General features: G+C 41.9%; 1 protein-coding gene across 4 annotated transcripts in view; it reads left to right on the top strand.

Moving 5' to 3' along the window:
* The window catches only part of CNKSR2 (connector enhancer of kinase suppressor of Ras 2), a 562,096-nt gene that overhangs the window by 286,564 nt on the left and 250,026 nt on the right, over window positions 1-25,506 (top strand). For all 4 annotated transcript variants that reach the window (XM_075335413.1, XM_075335412.1, XM_075335411.1 and 1 more), the window contains 3 exons: window positions 734-945; window positions 10,963-11,052; window positions 17,468-17,682. In XM_075335413.1, coding sequence (XP_075191528.1) covers window positions 734-945; window positions 10,963-11,052; window positions 17,468-17,682 — 517 coding nt within the window. The remainder of the gene's footprint in view (window positions 1-733; window positions 946-10,962; window positions 11,053-17,467; window positions 17,683-25,506) is intronic.

Here is a 25,506-nt window from a genome sequence, read left to right as displayed (position 1 = left end):
ACGAGCAATGATAAGGTGAGTATTTTTGCTCATTAACAGTCGTTCGTAGCTGTCACACGCTACGACATCTCTAACGATGCCGGATGTGCGTCACGAATTCCGTGACCCTGACGACATATCGTTAGATATATCGTAGCGTGTGACTGGGCCTTTAGTTCTCAAAATTATACTGTCATGGGTACAAATACCATTTGTGAAAAGAACGGATAGGACTCGTATGCGAAAAACTGACGTCTGAATGGGCCCTAATTTATTCAGCAGTGTATAGTAATACATGGAGGCTATAAAAGGTGAATTATCCAATATTTTAATGAAACTCTATTGCAGAAATTATTTGCACCCAAAGAATGAGTATATTTAAGTAAAAATAAATATGCCCCCAAAGTGTCCATGTCTTAGAAGCTTTCGAAAAGCAATAATAGGCCACATGTACGCCCGTAATGCCGACCCACTGATGGATGCATCTGTCTTGCTAATTGCAAAGAACAATATTGTACATCCCAGATACAGTAGGTTTTTTTGTAACTGTCCAGAAATATAAATGTATTTTGTGCCACCGCTGCCTCCTGGTTGCCGATAGAACCATCTATCAAATTTGGATAGCGCGATAGTAGAGAACGAAGCCTTGCTTGCTATAAAAATTGCATTTCTTAATGGTTTCTGCAGAGAAGCACCAAATTGACACTTGAAGATTTGTTTTCAAAAAAATATACATATACTTTTTATTTTTAAGAGATGAGAAAGGCAATTTGCCATGTGAAGATGTGAGCCGTCATATAGTTGGAAAACCAGTAACAAAGGGGTCAGAGTCTCCAAACTCCTTTCTGGATCAGGAGTATAGAAAACGTTTCAACACTGTAGAAGAAGATGCCGTCCTTTATTGCTACGAATATGACAAGGGAAGGTCCAACATGCAGAGTCGCAGAGAAAGCACTCCGACATATGGTAAGTGCCACTGATCTGTGTGTGTGAATACATTTAGCCGGGCTTCTTTCACATCAAGATTTTGCAATCTGCTTGAGGTATATGTTTATATAGTGCAACCAAGAGAAAATCAAATCTGTTGGGAAACTGATGCATTTTAATGCAGGTATATGTGTTTGTTTTCCTTTTGCTTTATTTTTTACATACACGTTGCATCTGTTTTTGTTTTGTTTGTTTTTTCAAATTGATTATTTTTTTTAAGCTGATGCAGATGATGTCACTGCCTTTTGGGAATGAATGTATTAAAAATCAAACCGTTTAACATATGCAAATGTGATGGAAAACATTTGCATAAGTTTCTTATAGACTTTAATGTTAAAAAAAGAATACAGACAACTGCTATCAAACGATTACGGTATTAAAGAAATGTAGTAGGAAATTATTTTACATAGCACAAAACCGGTAAAATATAACAAATGAAACCTGAACTCTGCAGGGACATGTTTTACAATATCTGGTATAATGTATTGTGAATTATTTGGGATAGAGATGAAAATTTAACCTACCGTGATGTGAAAGCATTTGTCCCCTTTCTGATTTCTTATTCTTTTGTATGTTTGTCACACTTCAAATGTTTCAGATCACCAAACAAGGGTAACTATTACATAAAGATAACACAAGTAAACGCAAAATGCAGTTTATAAATGAAGGTCTTTATCATTAATGGAAAAAGAAAACCAAACCTAAAGGGACCTTTGTGAAAAGTGATTGCCCCCTAAACCTAATAATTGGTTGGGCCATCGTTGACAGCAACAACTGCAATCAAGTGTTTGCAATAACTGGCAATGAGTTTTTTACAGTGCTTTTGAGGAATTTTGCCCACTTATCTTTGCCGAATTGTTGTAATTCGGACACATTGGAGGGTTTCCGAGCATGAAACACCTTTTTTAAGGTCATGCAACAGCATCTCAAACGGACTAAGGTCAGGAATTTGACTAGGTCACTGCAAAGTCTTAATTTTGTTTTTCTTAAGCACTTCAGAGGTGGACTTCCCGGTGTGTTTTGGATTATTATCTTGCTGCATAACCCAAGTGCACTTCAGCTTGAGGTTCCAAACAGATGGTTGGACATTTTCCTTTAGGATATTTTGGTTGAAAGCAGAATTCATGGTTCCATTTACCACAGCACGTTTTCCAGATCCTGACGCAGCAAAACAACCCCAGAACTCATACCACCACTGCATCATACTCTTAGTATGATGTTCCTTTTCTGATATGCTGTGTTACTTAAACTCTAGATATAATGGGCTATGCACTTTCATAAAAGTTCAACTTTTGTCTCGTCAGTCCACAGAGTATTCTCCCAAATTTCATGAGGATCATCAAGATGTTTTCTGGCAAAACGGACACAAGCCTTTGTTCTTTTTGTTCGTCCGTGGTTTTTTTCTTGGAACTCTGCCATGCAGGCCATTTTTGCCCAGTATCTTTCTTTTAGTGGAATCAGGAACACTGACTTTAACTGAGAAAGGTGAGGCCTGCAGTTCTTTGGATGTTTTTGTGGGGTCTTTTTGTGACTTTTTTGATGAGTTGTCACTGCTTTTTTTGGGGGCAATTTTAGTCTCTTGTGAAGGCTCGCCACTATTCCACACTGTGGTTCGCTGGAGTCCAAAAGCTTTAGAAATGGCTTTACAACTTTTTCCAGACTGACAGATCTCAATTACTTTGTTTCTCATTTGGTCCTGAATTTCTTTGGATCGCTGCATGATGTCTAGCTTTTGAGGATCTTTTGGTCTACTTCACTTTGTCAAGTAGGTCCTATTAAAGGGATTTATTGATTGAGAACAGGTGTGGCAGTAATGAGGTCTGGATGGGGCTAGAGAAATTAACCTCTGCTTCCCAAAGATGTGATAAACTACAGTTATTTATATTTTGATGGGCAATCACTTTTTCACACAGGTTCCTGTAGGTTTGGATGTCTTTTTCCCTTAGTAATAAAGACATTCATTTATAAACTGCATTTTGAATTTTGAGTTTACTTGTGTTATCCTTGTCTAATATTTTTACATTTGTTTGGTGATCTGAAACATATCAGTGTGACAAATATGCATTTTTTTTTTAATTTACAATATTGTGCAAACGTTTTAGGTATGGAAAAAATAGAAGTGTTAATAGCTTATTTTTTATCAATTAACAAACTGGAAAATGAATGAACTAAAGGTTTTTGATATGTGAAGACCGCATGTTGTAAGGGTTAACACATAGATTTGTTTTAGTACCAAAATTTTGACATGACTGGCAGTCCGCACACCCTCATTTGTGATTAGCAGCTCATGCTCTTTAGACATTTTTCATAGACAGCCCGATGAGGACGGGGGAAGCTTTCTCAGCTCTGCTACTTTGTTAAATCTAAAAACTCCGTGTCAGAACCACTGCACTGAGTAAACTAAGTGATACATCATTGGACTCGGAGGCTTTTAGCAGGTTTTTGCAACTTTATCTGAGAGCAACATAATGTAGGCAGACAGGTATCCTTTAATGCACTATAATTAGAAGAGATGATAAGCTATAGTGTTGTATTGATCATAAGGTAGTTTTTATAGTGAGCACAAGAGAAGTGTTAAAGTTTTTAATTGGATGTGGTCAATGAGTTAATGACTTTTATGTATTTATCAAAAATAACTGGCAACCATTTGTTAACAAAAAGCCTGTTCGGGCCTGGAATTGATCACGGCTATCTGGCCAAATGCACACTATACTTCTGGGGTCGCTCATTCTCCTTCTTTTACATGTACTGCGTCACCTACCCACCGGCAGTCCCATGTTTCTGGTTGCATTCAGACGCGGCCCTACCCTGTGTGACAGCTTGTCTGACTGCTTTCAATCAGATTTGTCTGTGTGTCTATATTGGTGTAAAAATAAATAAATTAGAAAAATGGCATAGAATTCCCCCTATATTATGATACTAAACACAGATAAAGCATACGGCTGCAGGTTGCAGCCCCCAGCCATGTGCTTATCTTGGCTGTATATCAAATGAAGAGGGACTGCCTGCGGCTTTTTTTTTCTTTTAAAAACTGTTTGAATAATTTTTTAAAAACTGCGTGTTCTCAGGCTGGGGAGACCCATGCTTATTGGGCGCCCCCATCCTAAAATTAGAACCCTGCAGTGACCCAGGATTGTCGCATCCATTAGATACGACAATCCCAGAACTTTCCTTGGCTCATCCTGATTCCCATGGTGTGGAGGTAATAAGGGGTTATGGACAATACACAGCTGCCACTAAGCCCTAGATTAGCAATGAGAGGAGTCTGAGTCCCCCCTCCATTACTAAACTGTAAATAAAAAAAAATAAACACCAAAAAAATCCTTTTATTGGAAATAAAATACAAAAAAAACCCCTCTTTCACCCCTTTAGTAACCCCTAAAATGCCCAGGTCTGCTGTAATCCACACAAGATCCCACGACGATTGTAGCTCTGCTACATTACTGAAGGCACAGCGTGTGCGCATAGAACATGACCACCCGCTGTGGGCTTCAGACAGAGACTGAGCCACAGTGAAGTTACTCAGGTTATTTGTGGTCACAGCTGGAGTCTCCCACGGTCCTCCACCTGATCGTAGGGTAACCTGACCTCAGGTGATCTCATTGAGCTGAGTAACCTCACTGAGTGCAAAGATTTGAATCTCCTGATTTGATGCTGAAATTTTTACACCCAAACTACACCTCTTGGCAATATAATTCATCAAAACACCATGCAGTTTTGATGCAATAGTGATGCAATTTTTTTGCCAGGAGGTGTAGATTGGGTGTAGGAATAAGGTATAAAAATTTCAGTAAATGGAGACTTAAATGATACAAAAATTGATCCAACTCGTACACCAGAGAACCATACGCGTTTTCAATGACAGTTTTTGAACACTGTGACCAGTGTTTAAGAACTACTTTGTTTGAAATGTGTATGGTTCTCTTTTTACATCACCCCCTATTTTATACTTGCAATGTTGTCTGAGACGTCCTAACTATTAAGTTATTTTGAAAGGAATTTTTCAAAATAAAGCTGAAAGAAAGATTTTTATTAATACCCTGGTGTGTGAGGTGGATCCATTTTTGTATCAGCAGCAGGATTCCTGTGTTCCTATCCTGGATAGGAACTATGCCTCAGGGGTAAGCTGACTTTCCTTTTCTTGATACTTGTAAAAATTTCGGCACCAAATCTGCATATCTTAGCCACAAAATGCTCAAAAAACGGTTTTGGTGTTGTTTTCTGCCAGGAGGTGTAAATTTGGTGCTGAAATGTCTGTACTAGATTTCAGCACCAAATTTGCACTGAAAATACATATAAAACATTTATTTTATTTTATTTTCCTCATACGTTAATCCTCTTCACTGCTGTGCTGTCAAAAACAGTATCTGTTCATTTTTTTCAGTTTTCTCACTATCCAGATTGAATTTCTAAATGGCTGCTGCATTTTCTGCTTCTGCTTTTATACAGGCTAGGATAGTCCCTTCTAATTGGTTGTATTATACCATGTGATGTAATAGCTGCAAGGCATTATGGGGATGCCCAACTAGCTACACTAGAGATTGTGAGATTTCTCTGGCTGATACAATTTTCTACTATATAATATAATAACAGTGGCCATTTTAGCCGATTCATGCAAATCACTTATTCAAATTTGCTGGGCTCAACAAATTGATAAAAAGTCGGGACAAATTTGATTTGCATCTAATCGATTCACTCAATTCTAGGTTTTTAAGTTATCAAGTTTAATGCATTCCTTCCTGTACAGAAAAAATACAAACAAATAAATGGTTAGTTGGGATTTGAACCTAATAGGTAGGAAGTCCTGACGTGGCCTCTTTGATGCTTCTGTTTTCTGTCTCCGTGATTAAATTAGATCAGCAAATAAAATGATCTGGAGGAATAACGTCCTTCTAAATATGATCATGTGTTTTCCTTATGCAGCTTTGCAATATTTTTATGGAGTTTTTTTCCCATTTCAGAAGTGTTTAAAAATAACTTGTATGGTGTTATCCTTGGCGCCACTGCGTGAGAAGATTTTAATGAGTAGTGAATAGACCCACACTGTGTATTCAAGAAGAAAGTCGAAACATTTTCAGATAATTAATTTAAAGAATGGAATAAATCGATGTTTTTTTTTCCTTCCTTCTTTTGCTCATCACATTGTTACATGAATATGTTCATGTAGTTCAATTCCTTTAATTAAAAGAAATGTTATTGAGGAAAATCTTTTACATTTGATAAACACAATCATGTCATCAATAAATGTATCATCTGATACGGAACTCAAAACTCCCTCCAGGGAAATGTCTTGAGTGTCAATCATTAGAGCTGCAGTGTTTTGGGGACAACCCCCAGGGTGCTACAGAGGAGTCCCAGAGCTGTTGTCACTTTTAGCCACTGGACTATATTTCAGAGAAAACATTCTGCAGCTGAGATATGGTTTTACACCTTCACACCCTGCAAAAAGAAGCAGAAAGGAATTGAGCATCTGATGAGTAACCATAATATAACAAGAAGTGCAAGGTTTTATTGTACTCAAGTAAGCCATATCTCACCATTAAATGCCAGAATTTCCTTCCTCCAGTGATTGTAAAACTCAGAATCTTGGTGGTTCCACTTAAAAATGAGAAATTTATAGTATACCTCAATGGTAATTATTGCCGTGTGGGTGTATTTGTTGGGCTACATAGAAGACTGATTAATTGACTTCCATAGCTCCCTGTCCATTTGTTTAGCAACTATTTGTAGCTGCAGTGTTTTGTGGAGTTCTGTATCCCAACTGTAGAAGAACATCATGAAATACACATTATACGCAAAGGATTAGATTTCTTTACATCAACCAATTCTGGACATTTAAGGTATTAGGCTAAGGACAAACGACAAGTAAAACTGAGTTAGTGGAATGGGATAAAAAATTGCATTCCACTTGGACCAACATTACTCTATGGGGTCGCTCCCATGAGTGATTTTTTTCTCAGCCCTAATTGGACCGAGAAAACCATTGCAGCATGCTGCGGGTGGAATCCAATTAGTTTTCTCTTGCACCCATACAAGTCTATGGGTGCGAGAGAAACATCATATCTCACTCACATTACAGTGGAGTGCAGTGCGATATATGCATCAGCTGATAATGAAGGAGATAGAGAGATTAGTCCCTCCCTCTCCTCCGCAGCGCACGCCCTCTCCTCCGCAGCTGTGCTACAATCACAGGATAGCATCACAGTGGCATAACACTTGGTTTACACTCCAGCAGAGCGGGAGCCGAGTGTCATGCGATGCACTCACAGTAGTGCTCGTGTGGCCCCAGCCTTATAAAGAGTAAGGTATTGCCTATCATTAAAAAAAAAAAGTCACCTTTGTAATCATTGGTCTACATAAATGTGCTCTGCTTTTCTTATATGGTTTCAAAGTTTTTGATGATTCCAATCAGGCTTGGACTGACCTAGTGAAACTCTTTTTGGTCTCATGTTCAGCAGTGGACCTTAAAAGGAACTTACCAGGTGAATTATGCTACCCATATCAAGGACAGCATAAATGGCAGCCTGGTATATCAGTCTCTGAAATACTCTGAAGTGATATGCAACATCACAGATTAGGCCAGAAAAATAATGGCAGACCAGACTAGTCCAGCTCTGCCCTTATCTGGATGGCTTTTTCCAGTGCCGCTGCATGTGATTAAGAAGTAGAGATGAAAGAAACCAAGGTTTGGTTTTTGAACCATACACCAACTTAAAAAAAAAATGGTTTGGGTTCGGAGTTCGGATGCTTTACATGCGAACTTAACTCACACGAGCAATGCTGTGCTCAGGTATGCTTAGTGCTCAGCCCTGTGCGAGCTGCTTGAAGTGTTTGAATGGTGTACACTGGGGGGTAACAACAGCATTATCACATGTGGTGTACAACCAAAAAAATTGAAAAATCCCGCCCACCCTCCCCCGGACGTATTCTGCTTACTGCTGGCTGTATGTGGGCGGAGACTCACAAGGCCAATCAGTGATTCTAAACCTTCTTGGGCCAAGTTTTGACACCTGGAGATCTGTGTCTCGCTATATGCACGAAAGGGAGAGATCTATAAATCAGCTGCAGTAGCTAAATGTTTCCTTTTATTAGAAGGTATGGGAAAGGCATAAGGCTATTGAGAAGGCTTCTAGGTCAAGAATAGTCAAAGGCAAGAACTAGGCAGTAGGTTAGTACTGAAAAGTGTGTGTATCTCAGCTTTACTTCTCTGAGATCCTCAGATATGGAATAAATGGGGATCCATGATATTCCTGCACCCTTTATTATCCATGTGCTTCAGTTTTTAGATTCACAAAAAATGTTAACTTTCCGTTGAAATGAATCAATTAGGAATGTCTCATTCATGTTCAGGAAATATTTATATGTGGCTCTAAAGTGGGCCACCAGAATTAGTTTTCCTGGAGGACCCCAGGTCACCAGTCTGACATGGCTTCTACATACTTTTTCAATTGACAATACATTGCCTCACATATCACCAAAGACAGAATACCAATCTGTAGACCTGTTTCTTTGAGTCATGACTATTTTTGCTCTATTATATATTTGTCACCAAAATTCTCCAATTGTATAAAATGGCTCCTTCTATTTGGCTTAATTGTTTTAGCGTGTTAAGTTTTTATCAATCTAATTCTGCAGCATAAAAACAAATCTACAAACCATTTAAAATAAAACTGTTTCTTTTATTGACATCCCTTACAAAAATTGGCACAAGTTCCAGTGATCAGTCCAATGCAATATAGAAAAACATGCAAAGATGTTCTTACCTCCTTCCTAGTAACATTTAACACAATGTCTCTTTCCAGTCCTCGCTGTTGGTTTTCACAGATGGTATTTATCCTCTCTATAACAGTTGAGTTTTCCAAAAGAACACGCAGTCTTTCATCATTTGTGACTGTTTTGTCTGCTTGGGTCTTGCCTTGAAACTTTAAAGCCCAACTCCATCTTTTTTTATTGCAGCACTGGAGTAGTGCCACTAGTGAGGTCTCATGCTTACCATTAATATCGGTCAATGGTGCCACTCTGGTCGGTCTTGAGCAGTTTGTGACCTGCCGGATTGTTCCAGTGTTTGCTGAGAGATCTGGAAGTCACAACTCAATGCAAGTCCATGAGCGCCAGAACGAGGCTGTCATAAACTTATTAAGAACTTGTGACCATTACTACTGACTTACGGTCAGTCAGAAGTGGCGATCACAAGATGTTGGCGATGCACTGGAGCAAGGTTGGGAAGAGCTGAAGACAGGTGGCGAGTATAAGACTAGATGCAGGGACCTTATATTTGTAGCACCACCCAAGCGCTGAACTAAAAAAAAAAACTCTGGAGTGGTGCTTTAACTTGGATGGAAATCAACACCCTCGTCTTTGAAATGAGCATAGTCTTCACATTTTCAATGGTACTTGATAATATTTTGTAAAAATCTCTCTGCATTTTTACAACTGTTGTACAACTTCTTAAACAAGTGACACCCTTTAAATATAGTGTACTCTTGATGGAAAATGTCCGACTGTTTTGTATATACAGTTTTTATGTAGACCTAGGTGCTTCCATGGTTACAGACTACAAACAAACCCTGTGTAGTCTGATCCTGTATTTACAGAATGTGTTACTTCACGCCATCACCCACTCTACTACAGTTACCAAGTTATATAGTCCAGTGTTTGCCTCAGACTGAGTCTGTCCGAGTAAAAGCATAAACAGACTGATGGCACTCCCGAACATGCAGTGTGAACAGGTGCATAGCTGAACGTGACATACTATGACAAAAAAAAGACAGTTGCACTCGGTTTGCATGCTTTAGCATTACAATGAATGTAAGAATATAGACAAGCTTCACTACGTAAGGAAATCTAAGAAAAAAATTGAGATCATTAGCATACAAAAATTGCCATTTCTATATCTGCCCAGTAGCCACATCAAAGCATATCTCGTAATACTGGGTACGTACTTTGAACTGAATCCTCTCTCTGGGTTTAAAAACCTGCATGTATATGGGCAAGTGCAGCTGTTTGGTTTTTTATTTGGGGGGGGGGGTTCTGTTATTGTATGGCAGGTTCAATTATGCACCTGTTCACACTGCATGTTCGAGAGTGCCGTCAGTCTTTTTATGTGGATTATGGGGTCACGGCTTCTGACTGTGCACCCCTCCCCCATTAGCCACAAGTGATTTTATTCTCAATAGCAGGCTCCTACTTGCCCATACACAGAGATTTTTAAACCCAGATACAGGCATTAAAGTAGGTACCCAGTATTACGAGATGTGCCTACTGGGCAGATATAGAAATGGCCATTTTTGTATGCTAATTTTCATTTTTTTTCTTAGATTTTCTTTAGCAGTGGTGCATATCTACATTCTTACATTCATGTTTTGCATGCTTTAGCATTACAGAGTGCAACTGTTTTTTTGGGGGGGGTTTTGTTATTGTATGTCCGAATAAAAAGTTGTAGCATGTGTGACTTGCCTTCGTAAATTGAATCTCACTCAGTCATGCAAGTCCATGGGCATGTGGAAAATATCAGACCACACTCCGAGGACATCCGAGTGGAGTGTGCAGCGTGAGTTTCACACACTGACAAAATGGAGAAGTTAGAACATCTGAGAACTTGTGTCACTTTCTGATAAACTCTCATCAGTGTCTAATTAGAGTTTGATTTGTATAATTGATCCAGTTTTCTCAGATGAGAAGAAATCCAATCATCTGAGCCTAGCCTTAAGAGAACAAAAAGACATTTACTGTAGTTTATACATTGATACAACATAGGAAATATTTTATTTTCCAATGGCGTGAATGTGATCTGTAGACCTTTTGAGGGTCATGTTATATGCTCAGACTGTTGAGAGTTCACCACCATTTGTAAGGATGTGCCTATATCAGCCAGTAAGCTTTCAACAAGTAACAATTTTTGCCTCAGTTCTCACACTAATGGAAGCTTACTTTGTCTTTAGATTACTCAACATAGCATATACTCATTTTAGTCTTTTTATTTTTTTAACCATATAGGTAAGTTGAGGCCAATATCTATGCCTGTAGAATACAACTGGGTTGGAGACTATGAAGATCCTAGCAAGATGAAACGCGATAGTAGGAGAGGTGAGTCAAGTGTCATGAATAGATTAATAAACATTATATGAACTTACAAGTGATTGTAAAGAACTTGTAAATGTTTGACAGAATGATATGGTAATGACTTTCTTTCCTAGAGAGTTTGTAATCTATTATTTATTAATTTTTTTAAAGATTGCAGAATAGTAAAGAATGCAATCCTAAGGGGCCAAGTACAGTATTAAAGGCAGATATTCACAACTTGTTTAGGTGTTGTAGGAGCTGTAATGGCTGCCAGTAACAGTTTAGGAAATTATCACATAAACGTGAACTTCAGGTCTTGTGCAGATGGCCAAATTTTCAGTCCGAATACGATCAGTCGAACAATCAGATCGTACTTGGACGTTGAAAGTTATTCAATGAGGTAGTGTAGGTCTGATTTTTTTTCAACATGTGTCTGCAAATGACTTTCTTCCAAATCATGATGACCACTTGAACCACAAAACAAAGCCTGCAAATTGTTTCTGTCCCAGAAAATTCTTTAAGAAAGAAAGGCTGAAGTTGGGCTCTCTGCTGTCTCCCCATTTATCACCTGTGTGAGCGTTCCTGCTTCTCAGCTGGGAAATACCACTATGTGATGGAGAATGGTAGTGGTGACTTCTAATCATATGGGACCTACTCACAGGGGAACTTCTGAATTCCTTCTGACACCAGTTAGGTAAGAAGATATGTAGGATGTGTTATGGCGACCAGGAGAAGAGGCGAAAAATTGTAACTGCATGCCTGTCACAACTTTACCTTAGTATGTTTTGTATGACTGCCTCTGTTCAGTGTGATGAACAGACACAGATTAACCCTTTACAGGCAAATGATTCCTTATTTATACGCAGGAACATCTTATTACATGGCTAATAAATAACACTATTCAGTTTGAGGTAAGGTTTAGTCTCATTGTTGGAGATTAGATAGATTTTTGCTACATTTGCATTTTGCTGATTTACTTTGGTGTATTTGAGAAACATAAGTGAAATAATTCTTCCATTATATTCTATGGATTAATCATTTCAGAAAATGGTGCAAAAAGGTCAGATTTGGGCATAAAACTCCACTTGACCGTTTGATAGCGGTATAAAATTGGCTCCCCCCTCACAGTTGGTATCTCCCAGAGAAGAGCATTTTACCCAATTTTGTGCTCTGGTAAAATTAAAGTAAAAGCTGAATTGCTCTAATAGTGACATAAATCATCTGATTTGCTAATTGCATATGTTTGAGAAAATTCTTACAATTTTTAATTTCTTTTGTTTTTCTTAAAACTGCTTGGTATTTTTTAAGTCATAGGGCCATTGGGGTCCATTGGTTACAATGTTAATGTCATTGGTTTTTTAGGGTGAACCACTGATTTGCAAAACATATGCACCTATACTTTTTATATAGATTTAAAAGAGGTTTTTTAAAAGGATGGTTCACCCATATTTTTTATTGTCTAGTTCGATATTATATTGAGAAACAATGTTTCTCTCAAATACCTTGTGTTGGCAATAGTGCCTGTGAGAGGTGCTATTGCAGACCGCTGTTCCCGCTCCAGTGACGTCACCGTCAAGTGCCGCACACGTCACATCCGTGCAGCCGGCTGCATTCTTCCAGACTCAATGAGCTGTGGGCGGTGTTTCACTGCTGTCACAGCCCATCTGCTCCCTGCCCCCTCCTCCCTCACAGCAGAACGCTGCAAGCAAGAGACGCCACGCTCTGTGCTGTGAGGGAGGAGGGAGGAGGGAGGGGGGAGCAGGAGACGTGCTGTGCTGTGAAGGAGGAGTGAGGGAGGAACAGGAGATGTGCTGTGCTGTGAGGGAGGAGGGAGGGGGGAGCAGGAGACGCGCTGTGCTGTGACAGCGGTGAAACACCGCCCACAGCTCAGTAAGTCTGGAATACTGCAGCCGGCTGCACAGATGTGACGTGTGCGGCACTTGACTGTGACGTCACTGGAGCGGGAACAGCGGTCTGCAATGGCGCCTCTCACAGGCACTATTGCCAACACAAGGTATTTGACAGAAACATGGTTTCTCAATATAATATCGAACTAGACAATAAAAAATATGGGTGAACCACCCCTTTAAAGACATACCACAAGAATATACTCCAAAGGGGCCTTGTGTTGTGGTAAATGAGGATTTATGACTATGTTCTGTTTGGTTGATGTGTCAAGGTCTCTCTTAGAAACCCTCTTAAAAACACCCCTAACATATATGTAAATATTTTATTAAATTTTTTCATTGGACAACACTGAAGATATCAGTTTGATACAATGTAAAGTAGTCAATGTACATCTTGTATAATAGTGTAAATTTGCTGTGACCTCTATATAACTCAACACACAGCCTTTACTATCTAAACTACTGGTAGAAAAAGTGAGTAACACCCTAAGTGAAAATGGCCAAAATTGTCAATATTTGGTGTAGTGGCCACCATTATTTTCTAGCACTGCTTTAACTCTCTTGGGTATGGAGTTCACTAGAGATTCACAGGAACCACAGGCATCCTTTTCCACTTGCGCTCCTCCAATTTTTGTTTGAAGATGCCCCACACATGCTCAATAGGGTTTAGGCCTAGCATCTTTACCCTCAGCTTCTTTAGTAAGGCAGTAGTCTTTTTGGAGGTGTGTTTCTGGTCGTTATCATGTTGGAATACTGCCCTGCGGCTCAGTTTCCGGAGGGAGGGGATTATGCTCTTCTTCAATAGGTCACAGGACTATATAGGCAAGACATACTTCGTCTTTTGTATCCTCACCTTGTTTCAGCCACACAAACTTGACAGTATCAGAACCAAATAGATTTATCTTTTTCTCATCTGAGCACAGGACATGGTTCCAGTAATCCATGTTCATAGTCTGCTTTATTGTCAGCAGATGGTTTGCAGGCTTTCCTGTGCATTAACTTTAGAAGAGGTTTCCTTCTGCGACAACAGCCATGCAAACCAATTTGATGCAGTGTGCAGCATATGGCCTGAGCACTGAAAGGCTGACCTCCCCACCACTCCTTTAACCTCAGCAGCAATGCTCACAGCACTCATACATCTATTTTTAAAATACAATCTCTGGATATGACGCTGTTGACATGCAAGCAACATCTTTGGTCAACCATGTAGACCTGTTCTGAGTGTAATCTGTCTGGTTAAACCACTATATAGTCTTGGCCACCATACTGCAGCTCAGTTTCATGGTGTTGGCAAACTTATAGCCTAGGCCATCTTTATGTAAAGCAGCAATTCTTTTTTCAGTTCATAAGAGTTCTTTGCCTTGAGGTGCCATGTTGAACTTTGTAATCAGTATGAGAGCGATAACATGAAATGTGACACACCCACTTCCCATTCACACCTGAGACCTTGTAACACTAATGAGCCACATGACACTGTGTAGGGAAAATTGCTAATTGGGCACAATTTGTCCATTTTCACTTAGGGGTGTACTCACTTTTGTTGCCAGCAGTTTAGACATTAATGGCTGTGTGTTGAGTTATTTAGAGGGCCCTCCGAATTTACACGGTTATACAAGCTGTACACTGACTACTGTACATTGTTACAAAGTGTCATATCTTCAATGTTGTCCCATGATTTTTTTTTTTTTTTTAAAAATGAGGGGTGTACTCACGTTTGTTATATACAGTGTGCAATATAAATATTAGTATTATACATTATATATACTAAGATTTTATGGTCTTGATTTCCATGAAAAGTGTGGGGTAAAAAAGTAAATAACACAGTGTGTATGTGTGTATGTGTGTGTGTGTGTATGTGTATGTATATGTATATATAATGTGCATATATATATGTATGTATATATATATATATATATGTAGATATGTGTGTGTGTGTATGTATATATATATATATATGTACGTATATATATATATATATATATATATATATATATATATATATATATATATATATATATACATACCGTGTTTTTCCAAAAATAAGACCTCCCCCAAAAATAAGCCCTAGCAGGGATTTTCAGCATTTTCGGAGAAAGGCTTAAATATAAGCCCTCCCCCGAAAATAAGCCCCAGTCCCGGATCAATAATGAAGTGTCCATGCAGCTAAAAAAGATACAGATACTGCAAGAGACTTCATTATACACAGCGGCACCCGGCAATTACTCTCACCAGACACCGAGCAGAGGACCTGCAGTGATCACACACCCGCACACATCAGCTCTCTCTCACACACACACACACACACACACAATCAGATCTCAAACACACACACCAGATCTCACACACAAACATCGGATCGCACACACAGTCAGATCGCACAGACAAACATCGGCTCACACGCAAACAACAAATCACACACACACACAAACATCGGATCGCACACACATCGGATCGCATACACACTCACCTCATCCAGTGACACCGATCTCTTCTCCCCGGGAGAATCCTAAGAGACAGTGCGGTGCAGCGCGACGAACAGGACCTGCGGCCGTACACGTGACTTGCTCTCATTCTCTGCTGCCGTAAGTGCTGGATGTGATGTGATGTGATGTGATGTGTGTGTGTGTGTGTGTGTGTGTGTGTATCTGCAATCGGCTGTGTGTGTGTGTGTGTGTCTGCGATCGGCTGTGTTTTTCTGCGATCGGCTGTGTGTGTCTGCGTTCGGATGTGTGTATCTGTGATCGGCTGTGTGTGCCTGCGATTGGATCTGTCTGTGATGGCTGTGCTTGCCTGCGATCGGATGTGTGTATCTGTGATCGGCTGTGTGTGCCTGCGATCGGATGTGTGTATCTGTAATCGGCTGTGTGTGCCTGCGATCGGATGTGTGTGTTTTGCTGTGTATATCTGTGATCTGCTGTGTGTCTGTGTGTGATCTGCGGTGTGTGTATCTGTGATCGGCTGTGTGTCTGCGATCAGATGTGTGTATCTGTGATGGCTGTGCGTGTGTGTGTCTGTGATCGGCTGTGTGTGCCTGCGATCGGATGTGTGTATCTGTGATGGCTGTGTGTGATCTGCTGTGTGTATCTGTAATCGGCTGTGTGTACCTGCGATCTGCTGTGTGTGATCTGCTGTGTATATCTGTGATCTGCTGTGTGATCTGCTGTGTGTGTATCTGTGATCGGCTGTGTGTGCCTGTGATCGGCTGTGTGTGTCTGCGATCAGATGTGTGTATCTGTGATGGCTGTGCATGCCTGAGATCTGCTGTGTGTGATCTGCTGTGTATATCTGCGATCTGCTGTGTGTGTATCTGTGATCGGCTGTGTGTGTGTGTCTGTGATCGGCTGTGTGTATCTGTGGTCGGTTGTGTGTGTATCTGTGATCGGCTGTGTGTGTGTGTGTCTGTGATCGGATGTGTGTATCTGTGATCGGCTGTGTGTGTGTGTCTGTGATCGGCTGTGTGTATCTGTGGTCGGTTGTGTGTGTGTCTGTGATCGGCTGTGTGTACCTGTGATCGGCTGTGTACCGGTGATCGGCTGTGTGTATCTGTGATCGGCTGTGTGTACCTGTGATCGGCTGTGTGTATCTGTGATCAGCTGTGTGTGCCTGCGATCTGCTGTGTGTGATCTGCTGTGTGTATCTGTGATCTGCTGTGTGTGTGATCTGCTGTGTGTCTGTGTGTGATCTGCTGTGTGTGTCTGGGATCTTCTGTGTGTCAGCGTGTCAGCTAGCAGCAGGGTAGGACGGCGTGCAGCAGTGACCGGAGATCACAGGAGGACCTGGGAACCACGCAGACGTCCTGGTCTGGTGAGTATGAGTCTCCTGAGAAGTGGGGGGGGTCTGCTTTTTTGGGGGGGTAAACTTACCCCCAACCGTGTTTCTCCAAGAATAAGACCTCCTCCAAAAATAAGCCCTAGCGCATTTTTGGGGAGCTAAAAAAATATAAGACAGTGTCTTATTTTTGGAAAAACACGGTACACACACTTTGTGTTCTTTTTTTTTTTTTTCTCGCTTTTCATGGAAATCAAAAAACATAAAATCTTAGTATTATGTATAATATACAGTATTACTAATTTACAGTTATAGAAGAAATGGACTGGTTTCTCGTATAACATACCTGGATATAGCCGCATGTTATGAAAAATGTCACAAGAACAATCTGATAACAGCAGAACAGTGTTCAGAAGAGCATATACTTCATGTTGTCTTTGGAAAATGCTAAAATTTTTCACAGATTGCCTCCAGGGCCTATAATTTTGGGTTCTGATGTAATCTTCTACTGCTTGAAATACATTTAAACTATCTGAGAAATACAGTAACGGTGTAGAATGAGCACAAATCCCAAAAGCATCCCCTGACTTAATGCCCTTTGGGAAGAAGTAGTCATTGTAATTTATCCGTAAGTGAACATAAATACAATTTTCTCTAGTCTACAGCCGGGCAATGTTATAGTAACATCTCCAAAGTTTTAATATATCATTGCTTTCATCTAAGTAACTTGAGGTCCTTGAAGTCTTTCTTTCCATTTTGCTCAGAAAGCTCTCTGCTCCGGTACATGAGCAATGACAAAATAATTCAAGAAGAGTTTATGATGCAGAGAAACACCAAAAAGGACACGGGGAAGAAATCTAAGAAGAAAGGAGAGAAAAATACAAGTCCGACTCATTATGGTCTACTTTCTGGAGCACAAATGGATTCCTTAAGGCAGGAAGTGGTCAGCCCATCAGTAGCAGATACAGCTTCATATCATGTGAGTAGCGCACTTTCTGCCTTTTTAATTTTAATTTCAAGTATTAATATTTTACAAATTTTTGTTTTTATGATTTTTTTGTAAATCACCGAAAATGGAGCTAATGACATTAGACCACATGTACATGCTAAGTATTTTGTGAGATTTTTACCTCCATATTTGTACGGTAAGCCAAAACCAGGAGTTTTAAAAAATGCAGATGTGGTGCCCATGTTTCTATTATATTTAATTTATTTTTTCCTCTGATTCTTCCATTCCCGGTTGTTTTGGCTTACAAATACTGAGGCCTTATGGTTTTAATTATGCAAAAACCTAGATTTTATAACATTTTGTTTGATTTTAGATCTCCAGTTTTTGACCTGGTTAATTTGTGGGGGGTTTTTCCTCTGACACCAGAAGTGGATATAAATGGATTAAAAGTATGAATAATGACTTAGGGTAATTTTTCACTTATATTTATAAATAGCGTCTAATTTTTAGAGATTGCAAACTTAGACTGGTCATAAATTCCGCCAGATTTCTCATTGTGGTTCATTCTGTAAAACAAATCTTGTTTATTTAAAAATGGTCTGTCCATTAATGGGTTAAACCCCAGCTTTATCACTTTAGGGTCTCACTTAAAATGTAAACATTGGATATTCGCCTCCAGCAGTTGCACTGTCCCAAAGCTGATAAACACCAAAGGGCAGAGAAGTTTTTCATTTTGCCAAGTATACATCCCATTACCATGTCACAGATGGAATATAACACAAAATGTATATGAAATCACATTTTATTGGTACAAAGATTTTCTTTAAAAAGGTAAAGGGGATACAAATATTACAAATAGTATGTACAAATCCAAGTACAAAAGACACAGGAGGGTGAATAAAACCCCCCCACGAGTCCACACACAGAGTAAAGGCCACGTCTCACTAAGCAACATCGCTAGCAACATCGCGTGTTGCTTTGTCGGGGGACCAACCACGAAACACGTGTTGGGACTTGTCCCCCCACTGGTCTACGCATATTATTGTATTGTGCATGGTAAGCATTCTGAATATGACACTGGTCTTTAGTATCTATCTGTCACCATGTGCTTTTCCCATATCTGTCTCTCGTGTTTGTTTGATTAAATAGTGCTTTGCTGCCAGTCTTGTTCAGTGCAGCGGCCTCTAACATATTTATCAGAGTGTCTGGGAATGCGCATAATTTCCTATTTTAGTGGTGTCCAGGTAGTCCAAATGACTGTGTCTTTAACTCTCTATGTGTAGATTGTGGGGGGGGTTTACTCACCCTCCTGTGTCTTTTGTACTTGGATTTGTACATACTATTTGTAATATTTGTATCCCCTTTACCTTTTTAAAGAAAATCTTTGTACCAATAAAATGTGATTTCATATACATTTTGTGTTATATTCAATCAGTGACATGGTAATGGGATGTATACTTGTCAAAATGAAAAACTACTTCTGTCCTTTGGTGTCTATGCATGCTATTTGAAGTTTTTGCCTTCTGATCACACTATGAGATCCAGAGCTGTCTCTCTACGTTGTTTATAGAGTTGAGCGCGGTTCGTGGTTCGTGGTTCTCCAGTTCGCGGCTCGAGTGATTTTGGGGGCTGTTCTAGATCGAACTAGAACTCGAGCATTTTTGCAAAAGCTCGATAGTTCTAGATACGTTCAAGAACGGTTCTAGCAGCCAAAAAAACAGCTAATTCCTAGCTGACTTTCCGCTGTAATAGTGTAAGTCACTCTGTGACTCACACTATTATGACATTTCAGTGTATAGTGTGCGGGAACAGCACATTCAGATCACTGCTGTATGTATAATGGCGATCGGCATTTTTTTTTTTTTCCTTGTCTTCCTTCCCTAAGCGCGCGCGTGTAGTGGGGCAGGCCAGCATGTCAGCCAATCCCAGACACACACACAGCTAAGTGGACTTTTAGCCAGAGAAGCAACGGCATGTGTGATAGGATGTCCATGTCACATGTCCCTGCATTATAAAAACGAGTATCTGCCCGTCCGGACGCCATTATCTCTTCTGCGTCCTTGGTGTCAGACATCACTGGCGCAGCTCCTATCGCCGATACAGCTGTATACGCTCCATACACAGTGCTGGACAGCATAGGGATAGCACTTTCTATCAGTCCTTTTAAGGGCTCATACCAGCAGGGTCAGAGCCATAGGTGACAGGTCCTGAAAACAGAGTTTAACAGCTACACAAGATGGCCGCGTCTGTGTAGCTAAGGTCAGGGATTTCCTCGCTGCATTTCCCCATTAGGAGGGATAGAAAGGCAGGCTTCCTTTCCTCTACCCAGAGACCCACAACCCTGCCACTGTACCCTCCTGCCCTTTGCACACTCCAACTCATTGTTACTAAGCCATTATACTAGCAAACACTGAGTGAACTTAGTGGCATCCTAAACGTGGCTGTTGGACTTCTGTATTGTCCCACAAGTGCAAAGATATTTGCAGCACCTCTGCCTGCATTGCACACTCAAACTCATTATAACTAAGCCATTATACTAGCAAACACTGAGTGAACTTAGTGGCATCCTAAACGTGGCTATTGGACTTCTGTATAGTCCCACTAGTGCACAGATATTTGCAGCACCTCTGCCTGCATTGCACTCTCAAACTCATTGTTACTTAGCCATTATACTAGCAAACACTGAGGAAACTTAGTGGCATCCTAAAAGTGGCTGTTGGACTTCTGTATAGTCCCACTAGTGCACAGATATTTGCAGCACGTCTGCCTGCATTGCACACTCAAACTCATTGTTACTTACTAAGACATTATAATACCAAAAATTGAGTAAACTTAGTGGCATACAAGAAGTGGCTGTTGTACTCCATTAGTGCCCCACTGGTGCAAATCTATGTGCAGCACCTGTGCAGGACACCCTCCTGCTCTGTTTTTAATAAGCTATAATGATAGCAAAAAATACTGCCATTTAGTGGCATCATAGAACTGGATGTTGTATTCCATTAGTGCCCCACTGGTGCCAAGCTATTTCTAGCACCTGTGCAGGACACCCTCATGCACATTTTGCTACGCTAATGTTATAGCAAACTCAGGGAATTCATTGCTGCATTTGATAATTCGGAGGGATAGAAAGTGAGGCTTTCTTTAGCTTTTCCTTCTGTTCATAGACAGCATCTCCAAGTCCACACCCGAAGAGCAATTTCTCCTCCACGTGTAAGTGTGGAGAGGCAGCTAGTGCGCATGCGTGTGCCGATTTACCCCAGCTGCAGCCTAACTACAGTGTTTCGCCTAGTGAGTATGCTCAGCCTGACTGTGCCATTCCTGACGCTAAGTCTTCATTTCGGGATACAGCGCATGCTCCCACACTTAGTGTGAAAAGCCTCTTTGCACAGGTACTTGCATTCCGTGCCGGGTCTAAGTCCTGTTTTGTGCCGAGACACCATGCTAAAGCTGATAGTCTTTTTTCAGACACTCTATTTCATGCAACTGACCATGCTCAGGCACTTACTGCATCAGAAACTAGGTCCGGTAATGAACTCTTTGGCCCTGCCCCTGATGTGGGGGGGCCCATATAGACCTCAGGGGATCAGGTGTCCTGACGATGTGTCCAGGCCACTCCCAAATGGCTTGCAGAGGCCCGCCCCTATGACTTGTCACCTCATTATTGATGGTCAGACGATGATTGGTGAGGTGTTTGTGTCGTGGCAGCCATGAGGTCATTATTGAAGTTGCGGTTCCAAATAGGACGCTAGTTATGCCACTCATGACGTGTCACTCTGCTTTTGTCTCCAGGAGGTGCATTGTGGTCCACCCTGGTTTGGGGCGGACCCAGGTTATAAAACGGGCTGGAGCCAACAAGGAGGTGCGCAGTCTTCTATTATGCTCCGAAAGAGCACACCTCCATGTGTTGAACCCATTGCGGCTTTAGGCCAGAGGTAGGCAGGGATAGGTTCTCGATGCAGGCCGCCACCACAGTTGGTAACGCAGAACGGTTAAGACCAGCTCCTGTCCTACAAGTCCTGCTTGTGCAGCCCAGTGGCATTAACAGGCTTGCTGCTGCTGATGCGCCTGCTGTCCACAGGTGTGGCCCCAATGCACACGGTCAGCATACTCCATGGCCCCTGTGATGTTAACAGGGAGTTCCTGGGCTGGGTGGGCGTGTGGACCCTGTGACGCTAACAGGGCTCCCAGTCTCCAGATCCGAGTGGCGTCTAACTCTGTTCAGGCAACTATTAGTTTCATAGCCACACAGATCTGTATCCTCCACCGAACCTTCCAGTTGCCAACCTCTCCTTTTCCATCTGGGAGCACGGTGGACATTGACTGCTGATGGGGATATATACCTTTCTCTTTCTTTTCTTATTAATTTTCGTTTATATACCACCTTATCCAAATCTGCCAGTCCCACCGTAACAGATGGTGTTTCTTCATTAAATGTTACTTTTGCTTAACCACCAAACCCACGGACAAAAACTTTTTTCCCCTTTCCAACACACATGTTCCCCTTTCCACCAGCATCTGTCCTTTTTCAACTCATTTGGTATATGACCAAAAGTGCAACTCTGCAGGGACACCATACTCAATGCCATCTCAGCCCAGCAGCCAGCCCTCGGTCCCTCAGATGTGGACAAGTAAAAGCCCATTTCCTCCTATCCATGACAAAGCGTTGAGATTCACTCTGTGCAGCACTGGTGTTTACTGGAAAAGCAGATCTAAGAATCCGTACCACCTTCTGCAGATACTCCTGTATACGTGCGTCCCTTTCTATGGCTGGAATTATTTCGCCAAATTTTGTCTTGTACCGGGGATCTAACAGTGTGGCAACCCAGTAGTTAGCATTACTTCGAATTCGTACAACCCGAGGGTCATGTTGTAGGTAGTGCAGCAAGAAGGTGCTCATGTGTCTTGTGCATCCAGGAGGACCAAGTCCTTGGTTTGTTGGTGGCAGAGAGGTGAGAATCGTGCCTCCTTCCTCTGCCCTCTCCCCCCAACCTCGCACAACCAAAATGTGAGCAAGCTCTCACTCATCTGCTGAGTCTTCCATGCCCATCGCAAGTTAGTCCTCCATTTCTTCATGGGCTCCTGCACCTTCCTCAACAATTTTTGCTGATACTATGTGCCCTTGTTAATCCCTATCCCCCACCATGACTGCTGCCTAGGTGCCGCTCAACGTATGGACCTTGTACATCTTATTATCCCTTCTGCATATGACTCCTCCTGTACTTCCTCCCCTTCCTCTTGGACCAACACCTGACTCCGAATAATGCTTACAGTGTGCTCCATCTTGTAGATGACCAGAATTGTCACGCTGAGAATGGCATCGCTAGTGCTAAACATCTTCGTCGACATTTGTAAACTGTGTAGAAGGGTGCATAGGTCCTTGATCTGACACCACTCCAGCAGCGTGATCTGCACCACCTCTGGATCAAGTTAGCCCAGGGTATACATCATACCGTATTTCAGCAGGGCTCTGCGGTGCTGCCAGAGACGCTGCAACATGTGCAGAGTCTAATTCCTGCATGTCGGAACATCGCATTTCCGGCATTTAACCGCCAGACCCTAAGACTTCAGGAGCGATGAAAGTTGTTGAGCTGCTGGGTGCGAAGGATGAAAGTGAGCACATAGCAGCATGCCCGCTGCACAAGGCCATGTAGGCCGGGATGGTATTTTAAAAATTGCTGGACAACCAGGTTCAACACGTGAGCCATACAAGGCACGTGTGCCACATTGCCCTGAAGAAGGGTCGCAGACTGGTTTGCATCATTGTCGCACCCGACCTTCCCTGGCTGCTGGTTGAGTGGAGACAACCATTGATGAAACTCGGTCTCACTCTCCAGAGCTAACCGTCCACAATTCCTCAGCGGTGTCTCACATTTCCCCTACATTTCAAAGTAAACATTTGACCGCCTGATGGCCTTGAGCTCTGCTGCCAGCATAGTAAGGAGGTGTGTGGGATTCCTTGGGCGCAGTTACAAGGAAGGGTGGACTGACCACAAAGGGTTTGGGCCGAGGTGGAGGACCCACATGAGGTTGAGGAGGCAGAAGCAGTGGAGGAACTTGTACATACAAAGGAAGGATTGACACACAAGTCGTGGGGACGGCAAGACTTGTACAGCAAACTCTTCTCCATCTCTCACCATAGTTACCCAGTGCCCAGTCAGCAACATGTAACTCCCCTGTCCATGCTTACTGGTCCAAGTATCTGTGTTGAAATGCACCCTGTCACACACAGAGTTTCTCAAGGAATCGGTGAGGTTGTGTGCGACCTACTGTGGTAGCACGGGCACGCCTTTCTTGGAGAAGGAGTGACGACTGGCCATCGGCTCTTGGGGCACTGCAATGGGCATAAGGTCTCGAAAATCCTCGGTCTCAAAAGGGTGTAAAGGCAGCCTTTCTGTTGCCAACAAGTTGCAGATGATGAAACTCAACCTCTTAGGCATGTCATGCCCTTCTAAAATCATGTAAAACACAGCGAGGGGACTCCAACCACAGTCTCCCTCGTTGCCACTAATTGGGCCACACACAACCCACTTGACTGGCATCAGTTGACCCCCCTTTTGAAAAAGAAAAAGATGCTTTGCATGAAGCACTCTCAAAAATACACGTGCCTTTCCCGTCCCCTGGCTGACCCAGGGGAAGAAAAGTCCTGAGAGCCATGACTTGTTCATCTTGGTTCTTTTAGAAACACAGCGAGGGGACTCCAACCGCAGTCTCTCTCGTTGCCACTAATTGGGCCACACACACCCCACTTGACTGGCATCAGTTGACCCCCCTTTTGAAAAAGAAAAAGATGCTTTGCATGAAGCACTTTCAAAAATACGCGTGCCTTTCGCCTCCCCTGGCTGACCCAGGGGAAGAAAAGTCCTCTGAGAGCCATGTCCACATTGTCAGTGGACAGACGCGTGTGCTTATCTGCCAGCAGACCCCCAGCAGCACTGAAGACAGGTTCTGAGAGAACGCTGGCTGCAGGACACGACAAGATCCCCAAGGCGTACGTGGCAATCTCAGGCAATTTATCCAGATTGGAAGCCTAAAATGAGCAGGGCTCAAGTTGCACAGTAATGGCATTGATGTTTCCTTGCATATACTCATATATCTATGTGTCCTCCTCTTTTTCCTTGTCCAGCTCTTTTGTTTTCGCATGAGTATATGTCCTTGTCACTTTCCCATGTGTTTGTGTTGTGTTGTGAGTTGTCACCTTTTGGACACCTTTGAGGGTGTTTTCTAGGTGTTTTTATGTGTTTGTGAATGCCTGCCATTGTTTCCTATGCAGTTCGAGTTCGGTTCGTCGAACGTTCGACAAACCGAACTCGAACGGGAGCTCCGTTCGGCGAACCGACCTTGAGCCGAACCGCGACCGGTTCGCTCATCTCTAGTTGTTTAACAATGTCCCAAAGCTGTTGGTTGGTCCCATGATATTTTTGTGTCACGAGTAGAGATGAGCGAACCTTTCAAAATTCGGTTTGCCAATCTTTACCAAGCCTCCTGGTGTTCGTCGAACATACCAAGCTAATTGAATTCATTTGGAGGCGAAACGTATGTGTTGTAAAATGGTGTAGGGGGGCTGTAAAAAAAAAAAAAAGCAGGACATACTGATTTTCCAGCGCGGCTGTAACTGCTCCCGCAGCTGTACTTCCGGGACTGCTGATAATTCCTCATCCATATTCACTTCTTTTCTTGCCCACTGGCGTCTGATTGGCTGCAATCAGATGCCGCCCCCCAGACAGCATCTGTAATTCTTTGGAATCACGGACCCTGTCTGTGTGTCTATTGTGGTATAAAATAAATAAAACAATTGGCATAGGGTCCCCCCATCTATTGATACCAGCACAGATAAAGCATAAGGCTACTTGCTGC

The sequence above is a fragment of the Anomaloglossus baeobatrachus genome, chromosome 2, assembly GCF_048569485.1.
Source record: "Anomaloglossus baeobatrachus isolate aAnoBae1 chromosome 2, aAnoBae1.hap1, whole genome shotgun sequence".
Lineage (NCBI taxonomy): Eukaryota > Metazoa > Chordata > Amphibia > Anura > Aromobatidae > Anomaloglossus > Anomaloglossus baeobatrachus.
This window is presented reverse-complemented; position numbering and strand designations above follow the sequence as displayed.